The sequence below is a fragment of the Augochlora pura genome, chromosome 1, assembly GCF_028453695.1.
Source record: "Augochlora pura isolate Apur16 chromosome 1, APUR_v2.2.1, whole genome shotgun sequence".
In the NCBI taxonomy this organism is placed as follows: domain Eukaryota; kingdom Metazoa; phylum Arthropoda; class Insecta; order Hymenoptera; family Halictidae; genus Augochlora; species Augochlora pura.
The window spans coordinates 12,817,369-12,833,938 of NC_135772.1; the positions used below are offsets into that span (position 1 = coordinate 12,817,369).

The 16,570-nt window shown below is 38.0% G+C and overlaps 1 protein-coding gene across 9 annotated transcripts in view; it reads right to left on the bottom strand.

Moving 5' to 3' along the window:
• Window positions 1-16,570, bottom strand: part of LOC144472927 (rap1 GTPase-activating protein 1) — a 180,200-nt gene that overhangs the window by 57,018 nt on the left and 106,612 nt on the right. The window contains exon 1 of one of the 9 annotated variants that reach the window (XM_078187096.1): window positions 8,285-9,283. The exons of the other annotated variants lie outside the window; for them this stretch is intronic. Coding sequence (XP_078043222.1) covers window positions 8,285-8,437 — 153 coding nt within the window. The 5' untranslated portion in view covers window positions 8,438-9,283. Of the gene's footprint in view, window positions 1-8,284; window positions 9,284-16,570 lie in introns of those variants that run through there. 9 annotated transcript variants of the gene reach the window in all.

The following is a 16,570-nucleotide window of genomic DNA, read 5'->3' on the forward strand; positions in this document are numbered from 1 at the left end:
ATGGTTTTTAGGAGTCCTTGATAAAGTGCCGTAAAACTGCTCTGAATCTACACTCTTCGTACGCTTCTACGTCGACGTGAACATTTTACACAAGGCTCGGTAGGGTAGCGAAACCGGTTGCTGTCCCTTGGTCTACTTTTGAGCATAACATTAATATTTATAAGAGCTTCGTATTTATTGTGTAAGATCTGTTACATTTTTTATTTTGTTTACTTTTTAATAAAAAAAAATGTAATATGTCTTATTTGATAAATGTAAAATTAATTTTAATTTTACTACCCGGCGACCATGTTTTCTAACTTGAGGATTTCGTGCTTGAATACTTTCGTGAGCAACTGCAGCAAATGTGACAGTTTAAACTGTCACTTGACTTTTGTCAAGTGAAATTGGACGAACATAAATCTAACTCGTTTCGAAGCTTGGAGATCCATAATTCATATTCCTGTAACACGGTTTTGTGTAATAGCGGGTGGAAAGACACGTGTTCTCTTGTCGGTCATACTGAAACGGCTCTAGAAATATTGGAAAATTTTGTTCATAACTGGAACAGTTTTTTTGTTCGATTTTTTTTTAGAGAGCGGAAATAGGAAGCAGGTCGCGAACGTTACTGCTCGTTAAAGATAATAATAAAGATAATTAAATGTTAAGTTTAACGATGGATACTACAAGATCAATCGATGTTTCTTTCGATGAAAGCGTTATCCATATTCATGTTGTCGTCACACGTTACGGTCAAGGTCAAGACGAATCCAATGACCTACATTATTATGACCTTCACGTGACTTCGTTTACCGAAAGTAAATGGAAATAGATACGATTAAGAAATGACAGACTGGTTATGAAAATTAACACTAACTTCGTTCGTTCACAGTTCATCAAATATTTCGAAGCTACTACATATTGTTTCGAGCATTTGCTAAAAAAAAACTTCTCCACTAGTTTTTAAAATATATTTTTGATAACGGAAATTACAAAACACGTCCATAAATGAATCAAACGTCGCAGCTGTTGAAATCACGAAATTCTTTTAAATCCGAACCGGCCACGACAGAGTTAAAAATAAATTGATAATTTTCAGTGTAACCGCAAACGTATGTGCCGTTTCGTAGAAGGAAATCCGCTACATATTGCAGTACATGGTAGCCATGTGCTGTGACAATATTTAATCGACTGTTGGTCAATCATACAGTATGAATAGTCTGTTTCGCAGCAGCGCGGTGCCCAGTGCAACGCAAACGGTCCATTCCGGCGAACGTACGGGTAGCGCTAATCTTTTACCATGCGCATGCAAATGAAGAAATTTCAACGGACGAATCCAGTTATGCCCATTTGTGAGTCACAACTGTTTTCGCGGAGCATTGAAGGCTGCTCCGGGTTCACCGGAGATGAAAGCATCTCGAGAGCTCCTGAAAGGAACCATTTGAAAGTGAATGAGGGAACGTCGATACAAAATACGACCATATAAAGGCCAGACCGTAAAAAAAGGACTTTATAGAAAACGGGGAAAACGAACGCCAGCGATACGGATGCTGCCCATAAATCGGATTCCGTCGATATCGCCGGCAAGGGGCTCGAGTTTGTTAATTTAAACAACTCGAAAGCAGCTTCCGCTTTATGTTAATAATTCCGCAAAAGTTGCTGCACGTTCGGAACGAGATCAGGAAAGCTCGGCGCAGTTTCATGCGAAACGCAATACGAATATAAACTGTATCTCTATAGAAATTATTTTCAAAGATAATAGAGAGTTTCGATGGGGAAGTGTTTATTCGACGCCACACCATCGATTTCCGACTTCAACGTTTGCGAAACGTCTGTTGGACCGTCGAGCAAACTTCTTGAAATCAATTTCCATGTGCGTCGGAACAAAAGACGGTATGTTTTAAAACAACAATAAAGAGGAGAGGGTTCGTTAGCGGACAACTCATTATGTAAATCATTATCGAACCCCGTGTCTACGACAATACGAAGTGGGCAGAACCAGTGAATCATACGTCGAGGGACTCGACTATTTTCAGGGCGTGACGAATTCCTCGTTACGACTTTGATGTGTTAAAAAGCAGGTACTTCATTGTGTACGCGCTTCTACCACTTGCGGATAAGCTGCCGCAACGTTTACTGTTTCCGATCGGAAATTTTGATCAAACATTCTTGCTGCGTCAATAATTTAGTTGTATATACAAGGAATCTAGTGTGAGACAAACAGATTCAAGACACGAAGGATCGAACTTGCTTCAGAATGCAACAGTTTCCATCATCGATAGACAAATGTGTCGGTATCGTTTTGCTGCCAAAATCGTAGAAACTCGGTTATCAAACGTTCCTCAAACATTAAACGACTTCGTGAAATAATTGCAGATAATCTGAAGATATTTATGCGATCGATAAACGCGTAAGTGAGTCATAGAATACGAGGAACGTTTGCGCACAAGGAAGTTCGACTCAAGAAAAACGATTTGCGTATTATTACGCGTAACATTTTTCCATTGCCAATATCTTGACTGTAGACTGCGGATATTTACGCGGAGAGAAAATTGCAGAGACTGATTCGTAGAAACTACAACTAAGGAGAAATCCGTATAGCCTGCTGAAGACTCCGCAGGGTTTTAGCACGTTTATTGTCCAATTTATTATAATTGCTATAACAATTTTTGACGCTGTAATATCTATTTATAGTTTCGAGATGAAGATTTGTACAAATAATCTTAAAACTTGGAATCCCTTACATGCAGGCTGTGCACTACTTTATCCATTTGCAAAATGCATTCACCCGTTGTTTGCAGTTACTTGTGATCTGCGACGTACAAAAGAGTCGAAAGGGCCACTGTCTTTGTTTCATTAAATAAGCTGGCAACCACAACGAGTACTTAACATTTCATTGACCAGAAGCCTATCAATAAGCCTATCAATGATTGAACTGTGTCTAAGAAAAGAACAAGAATTTTCTTTCACATAATTTTAGGTTTTCGAAATTTTGTCGAATGTGTGTGTGTGACCGTATAACTCCGATTCGAAATAAACTATTAGAAAACTACCGGTCGATAAAATACCAAGCAAAATAAAGATCGTGGTTAACTTTCCAACCCTGTTACGTAGAAAATGCGTAAACACCCGCAGCTTAGGGACAAGGAGCTTACGACGCAATGCATATGGACTCAGAATAAAACGCAGTGTGTATAAAGTTTCACGAGCTCGTCCGAACGAACAGGCATTGCTATTCTCATCGATGTTCTCCGCGAGTCGCTTCGCCTCGCGCGACTTCGTGTGAAAGACCTCTCTCTAATTGACGATACCACGATGGTCGGGAGCAGAAATTTAAACGCCACGATCTCCAATACTCTCTCCCTCTTTCTCTCTCTCTTCACAATTTCGATGCTTGCCTCGACATCTGGGTCTCACAACGCAGGGCCTATCAGCGTCGGTTCTACATAACCGAGGTCTCACGAAAACAAGTTCGTGACACAACTCTGCTGAGAGTCACTGGCCACGTGAAGGGAAACAGGGGAAAGTGGAAAGATGCGGATACATACATATTGTGGTTATGAGGGATTTCTTGCTACGAAGCTCGGCTCCCTTTAATCCTGTATACCTCGAGCCAATATTGCAACCGTGTAATTGCGATTTGGTGCCGGGGCATGTATTTACTAAATTACTGGCTTGCAAATTAATGTGTTTATGACGCCAACATGTTCATCATACAATCTCTGGGCAAGGTTACAACTGCGGTAAGTGTGAAGATAATTGTTTTCAGAGTTACATGACTGCCCATTTTTGCGAGCTAGATTAGAGAAAATTACGCGGGTCGTGTTCGGTCTTGGAGATTTTAACGTACTCTGAGATGAATATTTCGTTATATTCTGCTAGTATTTTTACAGATCGAAAATACTTAAAGCGAAATGAACTTTTCACTATTTCGTTCCGCTCCTTCTTTGTGGAAAGATAAAATGTCTACATATTACTACAGTATTTGTAATAATTTAGTATAAATATCTACACATTCTACAATACACAGAAACATAGGCATTTTATATATATAACGTTTTTAAAACTCTCAGTCTTAGGACGAACGTTATACTCCAAAACTTCGCTTTTCCATGTGAAAAAATTGGTCACGTAAATTAACCAATCAAAGTTGGGAGACTTGCCAACACAGTTAACGAATAAAAACAGAAACTGCTGGAACGAGGCTGTCCGTCTTCTCTCTTGACAACGAGACCTCGGCGAACGTAAATGAAAATTGCAAAACATCCAGAAGACATCGGACACAAAAGCCGCAGACTTAGCGCGATGAAAGGCAACGACACCGAGTGGCGGCAGTTAATAAGTCGCCGTACGGAGGCTTTTAAACGGGTATTGGTTCGAGGACAAGTGTAATTCCTGCCAATCAGGCCGGCCGCGTCTTCGGCAAGAATTGAAGTACCTGTCTCCAGAGCACGTGCTGGCAACTCGTTGAAGATCAAGTCTTTAACTCGGTGAGGCAGGACGGCCTGGCATCGAGCAATTATGTGCGTGTAGAAGGATTTTTAGGTATGCGTGTGTCGGCGAGCCAGTGCAGAAAGAGAACCAGCAGGCGAGCATCCCGTGGCGCAAGACGTAACCCACGGACTCTACGGCCGGTCATGGGAAAATGGGACTTTTTAAAGCGTCTCGCGGCGCAGAACGTTGGAGTAACGGGTTGTTAGAGGAAAATTACCGCGAAGCCGATCTTTGTGGTTACAGTTACCGCGCTCGTTTCTTGGCACTGCACCTTTTCATCCCGCCCTCCCTCCGCTCCTGATCCTTTTCTGTTGTTTTGCTGACGTTTCGAGCCTATCGCGGTGCCCGTCTTCATCCTCTTCATCTTCCACCGTCTCGGCGTCCTCGCGCGATTACGAAGGATTGTCAAGCTCGCGCGCAAAAACTATAACAACGGTGCTGTTCCCTCTTCGCTGACATGGCGGAACGTTTAACGCACGAAAAGGGTACACGCGGAAGCAAACGATACACGGAACCCGGGAATTAAGATCACGGCTAGACTCCGATCCAGAATGCTGGTGAATCGGGAACCTCCTTCGCGTGACGGTTCAACGATTATTCCATTTACCGGTTCGGTTATCAGCTATTATGGAGCAGCGGCAGTGGAACGGTGCAATTATCAAGTCATTCTGAACATCCCTCTGACATTTTAAACATTCGCCGGACTTCATTCGTTAATCAATGACGCATTAACCCTCGCAAGGCGGTGTCTGGGTAAATATTGGCTGGGAATATCCACATCGTTCTCTTAAATACCGAATTTTTGACAATTAGGTAAAATAAATGACTGTTATATTGGAAAGCAACAGAAAAATATGTTCTTAGAAATTGCTGAATAAATTTCTCCAGAATCGTTATAAATAAGACAATAGTCCAGTCGTGCGAACAGTCCATCGTCTAAGGTTTAAATTGTAGTCAAATTGTAATAACCAATCTTTGTAAATTCGACGTTTGTTTGTGGAACGATGTATGATTAAAAGAGAAATATTTTTGGATACAATTTCACTACCTTTCAATGAAACGTGTACAAAATGAGAGTAATTAGTTACTGATGTAAACTTTATCAACGTTTCACTTTGGAGACATCTTTATTCTTTTCGCAATAGGTAGAGATACGTTAATCTATTAACGATGGTAGCATCATAAATGTGAAAGGTTGTGCTTAATTTTCGGGCTAGTTGATAATTCGAGGTATAGAAAAGTAGGACAGTGGAGGCAAATATTGTACTCTGTTAGCAGCCTTCAGGAGATTTCGCTACTAAACACAACTTTAGCAATTTAAATGACATTTGGCAATTCTGCACCTATGGAGTTCTTTATAGAATAGGATGCAAAAGTGTAATGACATTTTGAAGCAGTGCCAGTGAACTAGAAACCTCTGAAAAATCTCCAACAGGAACTCTTTTTCTATTATTTTGTCTGCCCCTTTGAACTTTTCTGTTTTAAACAGTTTCGCACGAGGCCTATTAATACGAAACATGTTTAGTGAATCCATCGTGAACAAACATACTCGTCCATACTGATGTTAAGAGCCATTTCGAGGAACCCAAAACTGTGGCACTTATCAGTACGTAATACTAGAATAAAGTTAATAAAAGCAATAAAAAGAAACATTTTACGATTCAATGCTTAATATTTATATAATCTCCAGTTACCCGAAAGTGACCCGTAAAATGCACTTTTTAGACATTTAAACAGAAAAATTCGATACAAAAATATTAAAAGAATTCAAAGTTATTTACGTATCATTTTCAACTGATTGAAATTATTACAGAAAGAAAAAAATTTCTATTTAGGTCATGTTTATTGCAATTGATGCAGAATTGCTTTTGATATCACTGAAATGTCAATAAACTCCCAGAGTTATCAACACTATTTTAACGTTAAAATTTACTTGCTCTTGTCGAATTTTGCTCAGCAGAAATGAAGCTCTAATTTCATTAAATTGATGTGGGAATCGAAAATCCAACTATTGCTTTTTGGCGGTGTGTTCTCGAAATCGATGAGCGACACATCGTGTGCTCCACTTGTCAACTTTCGTGTGTATTCAGCTCGCGCGTGTTTGCGCCTGAGGAGACCGTAAAGTCGAAAATGAAACGTGAGATGAGCGTTTCTAAAGCACATGGCTATTGAACCGAAGGGTGAAGTATCATCGATGACCCAAAGACTCCAACCTCAAGATTTATTACATTTTTTTAATAATCTCTCATGTTCCTTCCACTTTGAACCACACTAATATTTAGATAATATTGCGGAAACGGTTGAGATATAGATTGGTCTAAAATAACAATTTTCTGGTGATCGAGTAAAAATATACGTAAAATTTTTATCATAATTATTGGCCATAATTAATTTCTATATAGAAAATTTTTGTTTCAATTCTTCTCTGCACAACTAATTCTACATACAACAATATGTGTATAATTAATGAATTATAATAATAATCTTCGTACATCATGTACGAAATGAGCCTTATTTTATTTTTAAATAATGGTTTTCACAATAGATATATGATATAGATGTAAACTTTAAAAAATTTATTGTTACTCTTAAAGAATAGTTTATATGCTATTTTCAAGTTAGAAATTAAATAACCGGAGCGTATATGTATTGCACGTAAATCTGCATGAAAGTTCTGGTCGAAACGAACACACCAATTCGTAAAATGGAAGCTAAGATATCAGTAGTCTGCATGTTCCTGTTCACCGTTATACATATATCTGTCGGCAATACAGTCTGTGCCCTCGCACATCAGATTCAAACGATAAGCAGTCCCCTAATCCAAAGCAAAGCCCAGCCTAATCTCAAGAGCTAGGAAAAAGAAGAACTGACGAGGGTAACATAAAACGTCGCAAGTTAATACCAGCGAGAGAGTCCGAATTTCCTCTTAACATATTCGAGAGAGTTCAGAGTGCAGCGAGAATTAGGCAATGCCGAGTTAAATATCCTGCGATGGTAAACAGTAAGCCATACATTTTATCTTCTGCAGAATGTACTAATCTTTAAAAGGGCAGAATTACAAGCATTCCAATGAACACTAACTCTCTAATATCCACGTTAAACCAATAGTTACTAATAAAACGATGATAAAACAATTGATTAAAACAGTAGATGCTAATAACGTTGATCCTAACATAGTAATCACGGCTACCACGAAATCTTCATAACCTAGTAATGGTTTAAATAGTATTTACATATCAAGATACATTATTCTAGAGTAGAACGTTGGTTTATACAAATGTTCGCATTCAACCCAACAAAAATGAAGCAGTTAACATTTTTTGCCTAAACAATACAGTTTCTTTTATTAAATTGGCTTCTACTGTCTAATGATAAGAAAATATCTTAAATAGAAAATTGTAATGTTTCTTCTTCCGTACTCCCCGAAATTATTAATGTAAAAATATATTTTAACCTGTAGGGAATCGATAAATTCTCTCATATAAATCAGCAGTTTTACTGTAAACATTAACATATACCGCGTGCGGTATTGTCACGACTCGAGCCAATAATATTGGCTATTTGACTCTCTGCAGGTTAAATACCTCATCAGAATTATGCAACATATAATACCAGTCCTACCATCATTAACCAAATAAGCATAATAATACTGTGACAAAAAGAAACATGTCGCCAACTTTTACTATCCGTTAGGGTTACTACACCAATATTTGCAGCAGTATTTGGAATCTTTCTCTGTAAACATTCTTTATCTCCGAAATCAAGTTTGATCAGGACGTAGGATAGAGTAAAGAGCGCGGGAAAAACTCACCTGCGATATAAGTTTCGGTAGTGTGTGCGTGTGAGGGTGCGCGTGCGCATGATTATTGTGTCCTGTCGAAGACCGGTCTGTGTTTGGCCGTTGTTGCTGCTGTTGGCCGGCATCCGATCTAAGATCGTGCCTCCACCTCAATACACCCATCATAACCGTCTACTGTATCCTCGATTCGCTCGCAGAGACCACCAAACTCAACCGTATCCTCTCGAGGTCCGCGCTACGGGGAACCAGTTCGATCTCCGCCGCTCCGACCTAACCTAACGCGAGTGTCCTGTTGCACCCTTTATGGTGTAGAGCCTGCACCGATCCTCGAAATAATAGACTCTCCTCGACGGGATGCAAATAAAGCCGGACTTCGAGCAAGACATACGTGCCGTTCTTCCGGTCGTTCTCGCGAGAAACCGTGCGAAGATAAAACGGTCTCGAAGCGCAACACGTTAGGCAGATCCTCCGCGAAGAGACAGGAGTTTCTTCAGCACCGGGGTCACCACAAAAACTTTCGCCTTTCGCCGCGGAGCCTCTTGGTAAGTTAGCGTGCCTTCTTCACTGACATTGCACGCGCGTGTCCCCCGCATACAGCCGCACAACGAACTAAGATCCCATTCGATCGTGGTTCACCGGAGGTTGGGACACGCGATAATCCGTTCCGACCCTGACGTTCACTGTCATTCTCGTAATTCGATCCCGCGATTCGACCGCCGGATAAAAGCACGATTCGCCGCCGAACGGCCAGCGGATCTGTATGCGTGTCACTCTTTTCCTGATGGCTGGTCTCTCTCCGGCCACCTCTGTTCGTGTCGCCCACGTTTCGATCTACCAAGCGAGGTCAGAATAGAAAGTGTTTACACCGTGGGCGCGTTCGCCAGAAAGGATCTCTTGTACACACGCGCGCGCACAAACAAAACCGGACACGCCGAGCGGAGTTGTCGGCCGTGGAAGAAAAAGGAAAGAGGTAACAACGCGCGTGCAGACACCTCGGTTACATAGAACTGCAGAAACGCGACTGGCATCGAATCGGACCGTACCGTTCGAGAGGCTTGCCTCGTCTGCTATCCCTGCTTCTCCACCTTTCCCCACCACCCCTCTCTGCGGCCGCTCAACCCCCACCTTTCTTGCCCCCTTCACCCACCGCGTCCCGCAACCCGCGCGACCCGATCGCTTCAACATCCTGCTGTCGTACCGTGAACAAACGTTGCCATGGTCGCCATCGAGCGCGTAAACTCGATTCTACGGGAACTTCGATCTTTTCTTCTTTTTCTTTCTTTCTTTCTTTGTCGCTTTCCAGCAATTAACAATCGATTGATTATTACGCACTGCTTTCGAATTAACGAGGAAATTTTTTTAACCGAGAGCTTCGAAATGTCCGGGTTCTTAACCCTTGGTGCTTAGGTTGCGTTTATCCGTCGTGGACAGATAACGATTTTACATGTAATCGTCGCTCAACTGTTTCACTTCGTGTTGGGTTTCAGCGTTTAATTATTTTTAAGCGGCGACGAGTATACTCGACTAAATATTAAAATCTGTCCAAATTACGAATACGTTTTTAGTTTCATATAAATTTCTACTTTATTTTCTGCATGACGGGTATACTCGCCTTTAATCCCTACGATATTGATGTCTGTGTCCATAACTTTCGCCATTCGAGCCACTTTTCGTGACGAGTATACTCGACGTAAACATGACGAGTGCACTCGTCCTAGAAAAAAAATGGGACTTCACAGTAAAATTTACGAATATGCAAGAAACACGTTCGTAGTTTTAACAAGCTTGTTTTATAATAACAAGATATTTTTCTTCATTACGTTCACACCATAATTACGTCATGGTCATGACCATACTAATAAAGAAGATAATTAATTCTATGGTTTTGAAGGACATTGTTAAAAAAATGCGACTCGCACAGTATTAAATATTTTCGTTTAATATAACATATCGTATCAAAAGTCGATATATTTAATTGCAATTTTTAGTGGCAAGAAGAATAAGGAGTCGTGCGTGAACTAGAAATATTTTTGGTACAAAATCGCTGAAATATCACTGCGCGTAGCTCAGCGTGTCTATTTCCGTTCTGTTTCCAAATGGTAACGATCAGACGATTTATCAAATCTTTTTTAACATTTGCAGTTCGTGTCGTGGTTTGTTATTAAGAATGAAGTATTTTACACGCTTTCTTCACGGTGTTATTATAGAAACTGAAACTATTCCGCGCGTAGCGCTTTATGACTCGTAACCGGCTCGTCAGTTCTTGACAATTTAACCCTTTATGTTCGCAATTGTAGCATTCCTATTTTTGTATTTCTCTCCTCGTCTTATGGTTGCATTTTAATAAGTTCTCAAGATGCGCATTCGTTTCGTCATAAACGATTCAGTAGTATTTAAATGATACATATAATTATCTTTCATCATAAATGCCTGAAGCATTAGTTTAAGGTAAACTTCATTGAACCACGTATATTAGACTTGCATGAGCATTTACAATTGAGATATGAAAAGTTTTTATTAAAACTACTTGTAATTAGCGTGTGCTCGACCATAAAACAAATTCATCTAATAATAATAACAGCAATAATAATAATATTAGTAATATATTCACATCTAGGAATAAATTTAATGTAAAGTACGAATAATACATCATAAGGAAGTAATTAAAATCGAAATAAAAGATTAGGAAGTAATTTACGACGCAATTCACTGCAACAGTACGTTAAACATTTTCTAAATTATAGAATTTCATAGTATGCCAATGCATTATTACAATGAACTTTATCACAAAATATAATCGAAGTTTCATATATGTACATCAATTAATATTTCTTTATTGGTATAATTCTATTTCAAATGTGTCTCAAATGGTTTTTATCCACGAAAATATTTGTTATTGGATATTTTTAAATTTGATTACTCGTACAAAGCAAAATTTGTTACGCGACACATACAATCCCTTGAAGGGTGGATACTTTTAACCAACGACCATCGAGCGTGCGGGCTCGATTCTCCTCGCGTTTTGGTTTCCCTCTCAATTACGGCTAAATAAAAAGTTTTATATTATATTTACCATCGGGGTCGTTAGTATCTCGTGTTATTACGGAATTTTGATATTTATGGGGCTTAGAAAGTTTCACGAAAGGATGCTACACATACGTTAGTTCATCGACTATTAATTCTTATAATGATCACGCTAGTTTCTTAATTACGTTCTACGATCAATTCGCGTAAGCTACTTAGAACATTCTTTTTCAACAACTAGTGTTTTATTCCAAGTTTTACGTGTATGATAACTCGATTAAATAAGTTTTTACATTCGACAAACAGAAATAATAACTCTACGAAAAGTATCTTAGAAACTATGTTTTGAGAAATTGCTGATAATGTCTGACAGCATTATTTGATTAAAAATTAGCGATTCATGATTTAAACGTTTGAGATTTAATTTGAAAGAACTTTTTAATTTTGCTGCAGTGGGAATATATTGACTTTTACTATTTTCGATAGCAGTATGTATTGCAAAATTAATTTATCTGATTACTTTTACTTTTAATTAGTACCAGTTAAGTATAAGCATAGTGGCTAAATTAATCCAAGCTTTATGAGAAATTGTAAGCTCCGTAGCAGCATCGTAATGAAAATGGTACATTGCAAATGATATCAGGATGTAAAGGCTTACTTACAGAACATACTTTGAAGTTCTGACCTAATCCTGCATTAATTGGTCTCCTACAGTTCAGATATTGATTCACTGTAGATTTAATGACGTCACGAGTATTAATGGCGTTAGATGTAGAATTGTTTCTCTTCCTATCAAGTCTACTGTAGGTTATTTGCTCGACCTACTTTTGAGGGCTCAGCCGAAGAGAATGCTTAAGCATCGAAAGAATTATTTCAAAACGTTTACTTTCTGTTAGGTATCTAAACAGGGGATATCCACTTGTGCCCTAACTTGCTTATAACGGCGTGCAAAGACGAGTGAAAGGTGAAAAGTAACATCACAGAAGCATAGAACAGCTAAAGTGTAATTCTAATAAACGATGATGCGAACTCAATTGATAAAAATTGAAGGGAAAATTATTATAAATTTGAATATGATTTTTAAAGAGATTCATGGTTAATATTTGGACTTAAAATATTTTTGAATTTAATTGTAATTGAGAATTAATATTTTATAATAATTTTTAAAAAGTCATTATGAATTTTTGGGGTGAGGGGTTATATTGAATTTCATTCAATATAAACGATTCAAATTCAAATCCAAATACAAAACAAATATACTATCACCAATCGAATAAATGAAAAATGAAAAGATACATTACAGGAAATTAAAATGCAGGGAATTCGGTTCACGGCAACAACAAAAATGGCAGTATAGAAATTTATATTATCATTACTTTTAGATATTTTCTATTTTGACCGATACTCATCCATGCAGATTGATTTTTAGCGGTGCGTTGTTTACGTGGAGGGATATAGAGAGCTCGGATTGATGCAATGGTCTAATCCCAAGCAATTCCGACGGTGAATACATTTCGTTTTTATAGTCCAACGAATATCGAGGTGAATCGAATCAACTCTCGATTTAATAACTAACGGATTGAGGTGTTTTACTGAACACGCGAAATAGGATATTCTACTAGCGAAAAATAGTTCTCTTCGTAGACCAGCAATCTGTGCGTATCATTAGCATTTATCTTTCAAGGACGACTTACTAGAAACATCACTTAATTAGCAGTGAACAGATCCTACGATTAAAAATTCATGACAATGAAAAGCAGAGTCAGTTACCAAGAACAAAAACGTTAAACATTTGCAAATGTTGTTCGTGGAGATTTAACGACCTTCGCGGGATTCCATTCGCATAATTATATTAGTCCGATTTTGCTATTATACATCATGAAAATGATTATTTCCATTTTCTTTCTATATATATTGCTGAACAATTTCATCGAGCATTTGATTTTGCAATTGTTTCTACTTATACGGGATTGTTATGTAAAGAAAACACATCGTTACATTTTCCTGTCCCGTACGTGTGACACTTTCTGCGAAAGGCGTATCTTGACTTCAAATTAGTCACAGTATACACAGATAATGAAATAGTTCAAATTTCCGTTGTTTAATATCACTTTCAGAGTTTAGATTTCAATCGGCGATCTGGAAAATTAAAGATATTACGATCATGCTGTTCGATCAAGATTCGATACTTGAAATTTTGTTTAAATTGTTACATATTCGTAACATATAACTCGTAACATATTCACGTTAAAAATTTGAATTATACAAAATAATAAATTCTTTAATAGCGTCTTTACAGTATGAACAAGGTTCAAGTAAAGGATAGACAATAAGATAAGATAGCCATGGACTTCCATGGCTAAGTAGAGTTACATACGTGTCCGAATAATACAACAGTTATTACACAACCAGATTCAATCTCTTTTCATTTGTAAAGTAAATCGTTTTCCACATGGGTTTTCTGACATTTTTAGATAGATCAGATTGACTAGATTAAGATCATGGATAATGGAAGTTCTACTGAATGTTTAAAAATTAATTTAACAAAGAATATTTAACAAACAGTCAAGCCAAGAAGACGGGATAGCAAGGTATACGAGCAGCCTGCTTTGACGAACACGTTTGTTCATTTCAAGCAGATTACGGCAAGGAAAATAAAATTAGCTCGACATGCCAAGAGTAAGATCATACGGTTGGGTCTGGCGTTTCCGTTAACCGGATGACGGCAGGTCGCTACGAATTCTGGCGTGTTTGAAGGTAACGACAGGTGGAGGAAGGTGAAACCGAGAGGAAACAGGCTGTCATGGCGGAGGAAGACTGCCAGGAGAGCGGATGTCATTTCGTGGTCGACTTATTTCGCTGCCGGTAAGCAGGCAGGTACTGAGGCTTCCCATTCCTTTGTGTCCACCTCTTTCATTATTTTACCCAACTTCCTGCGCCCGAAAACGACGCCACTCGACTATAGACGGTATGACTTCGCGTTAGCCTTCTCGTTAACGTTAACCTTTCCGCAACCCTTGGCTGGCGTACTGGATTTTCACTTATTTCAACCCTCTCTTGGGAAAATAATATTTTAGCAGTGATAGAATGGAATCACGATAGAATAGCACTCGAGAAATGCGACTTTCAAGTTGTCAAGGTTATGTTTCATTATGACAATGTTGACATTGTTTTACTGATCGTGCAAATCTTCACTTAACCTCTTAGGTACGGCAGTATATTTATATATAGTATATATAGTATTAATAACGTATATTTTTTTCTTAATGTATTCTATATACACACTTTCACTTTAATTGTTTGCTTTAATAAATAATAAAACAATTGAGTAAAGCACGAATCATTCGCGAAAGCCACTATAGTGGCGTGTCGTACCTAAGAGGTTAACTCCATTATAGTGCATAATTTATATTCTTGTGTATCGTAGAAATACGATATGAGTAACGATATTCCAAACAACTGCTATTTTTAGATAAAATTGTTTGTTCGTTGTTTAGTAAATTATTCAGACTGGCATCTAAAAAAAGTTCAAGTCATTTGGTGCAATTTTAAAAATGTTATTGTGTTTTAAAAAGTGTCCGAATATGTATACGTGTCACCTATGTAATAAATGCCACCAGCATAGAATAATTGTGACAAGAGACCTATTATAAGCAATTTTCTATTTTGATGTTCTTTATCAACTCCAACTTCGATGTTAAAAATTGTGGTATTTTTCAGTCTAATAAACTGCAACAACTCTTTCTCCGTACGAAAAACATTTGTCGGGAATCACGCAGTCAGAGCCGGTGTAACTTTCAACACGTTAACGAGTGAAAAAAATCATTTGCACGATCTTTCATTATTTCATTATATATCATTATTTCTGATAGACAAAATTGCGTCGTTAGTCTCTAAATCCTTCTGAACTTTCATCTGATGTTCAACGCGAGTCTGCCCGTTGAGACAAACGGCGAGCTGCGTTGCGAAAGTTTGCTCGCCGTGTACGATCCGACGATGCCCGTCCGACCGTTTAGAGCAGAAACAGTTTCGTCTCAATGAAAAATATCATCGGTTGAAATGAATAGATATTGATATCGGATTCGAATATTTTTTTTTTTTGCTCTTACACCACGCGGTTTAAATCCGAGATAACGAACAGCTGCGCGCGGTTTGAATTACTATCCAGAAGAGGCAACGTGTGGAATCCCACGTATCTCTCCGTGCACAAATATTTTTCCTCGGTACGACTCGACGAAGTATCGACGGGTTACGTTCTCTCTAACCTGGAATAATTTCGTTCGTAGAGACTCCCGACGACTTACCACTCAGATTTTATGTTCGAGTGTTTATGCAAGGTCTGCTATATCAACGTAGACATTAATGAGTTCATTTAACGAGAAATTAACGGGATCTATTTCCAAAATTGTTTATATCATTCGGTTGCTGGATAATTTCGATCAAGGTTAGAATTACGATCGCTGAACACTTTTCAAAGAATTAATAATTGAATTGTAGTTTTATTATTATTACGTTGTCCTTCTGATGAGTTAAATCAAATAACAGTAATCCATTAATTTTTATCTACAATAATGTATTCATTGGATTGCTGATTTACTTTGATCCTAGTCGGAATTATAATCATTGGAAAGTTTTCAAAAGTTTGTTATTTTTTTATCAATTACATCTACTAGCTATAGTTACATTTTCAGCTCTACTATTTTTAATGGGATAGTATCTGAAAGATAGAATTCCAGTTCGATTCTCTTTGCCAAATAGCGAAGCATTTAAAAAATTGTAGCAGTTGCCGTAGCGACCAGAAATAAAAATATGACGTTTGTTTGTGGAAGCAGTACCGTACGTGATCCTTTTTATAGTCCATCGCAGATAAATGTTTGGAGAATTTACTTACTGGCATAGAGGAAACTGGCAATGGTTCCAGTACAGAGGCTTCTGTTATGATAATGCTTGAATACACAATGACAGAAACGTATCAAGCGCCAAGTATGAAATTCGGTTTCGTTTATCAGATTTTTCAGACTAACATTATCTACCAGATAAACGAAATCACCAATAACAAGAAATCCATTCAGCTTTTTGTGAATCATCGTATTTCGTATATGCAACTAACTACAGATAAATTAAAAATAAAGAAATTCTACGGCAACATTGTCCACAAGTTTCTCGGAATTTCAATGTGATGTAAAATTTTCCACCTAGACTGACTATTGCCTAGTATAAAACAAATTTGATTAGTAGACCATTATGTAAAATTAAAACTGTCTACATTAATTG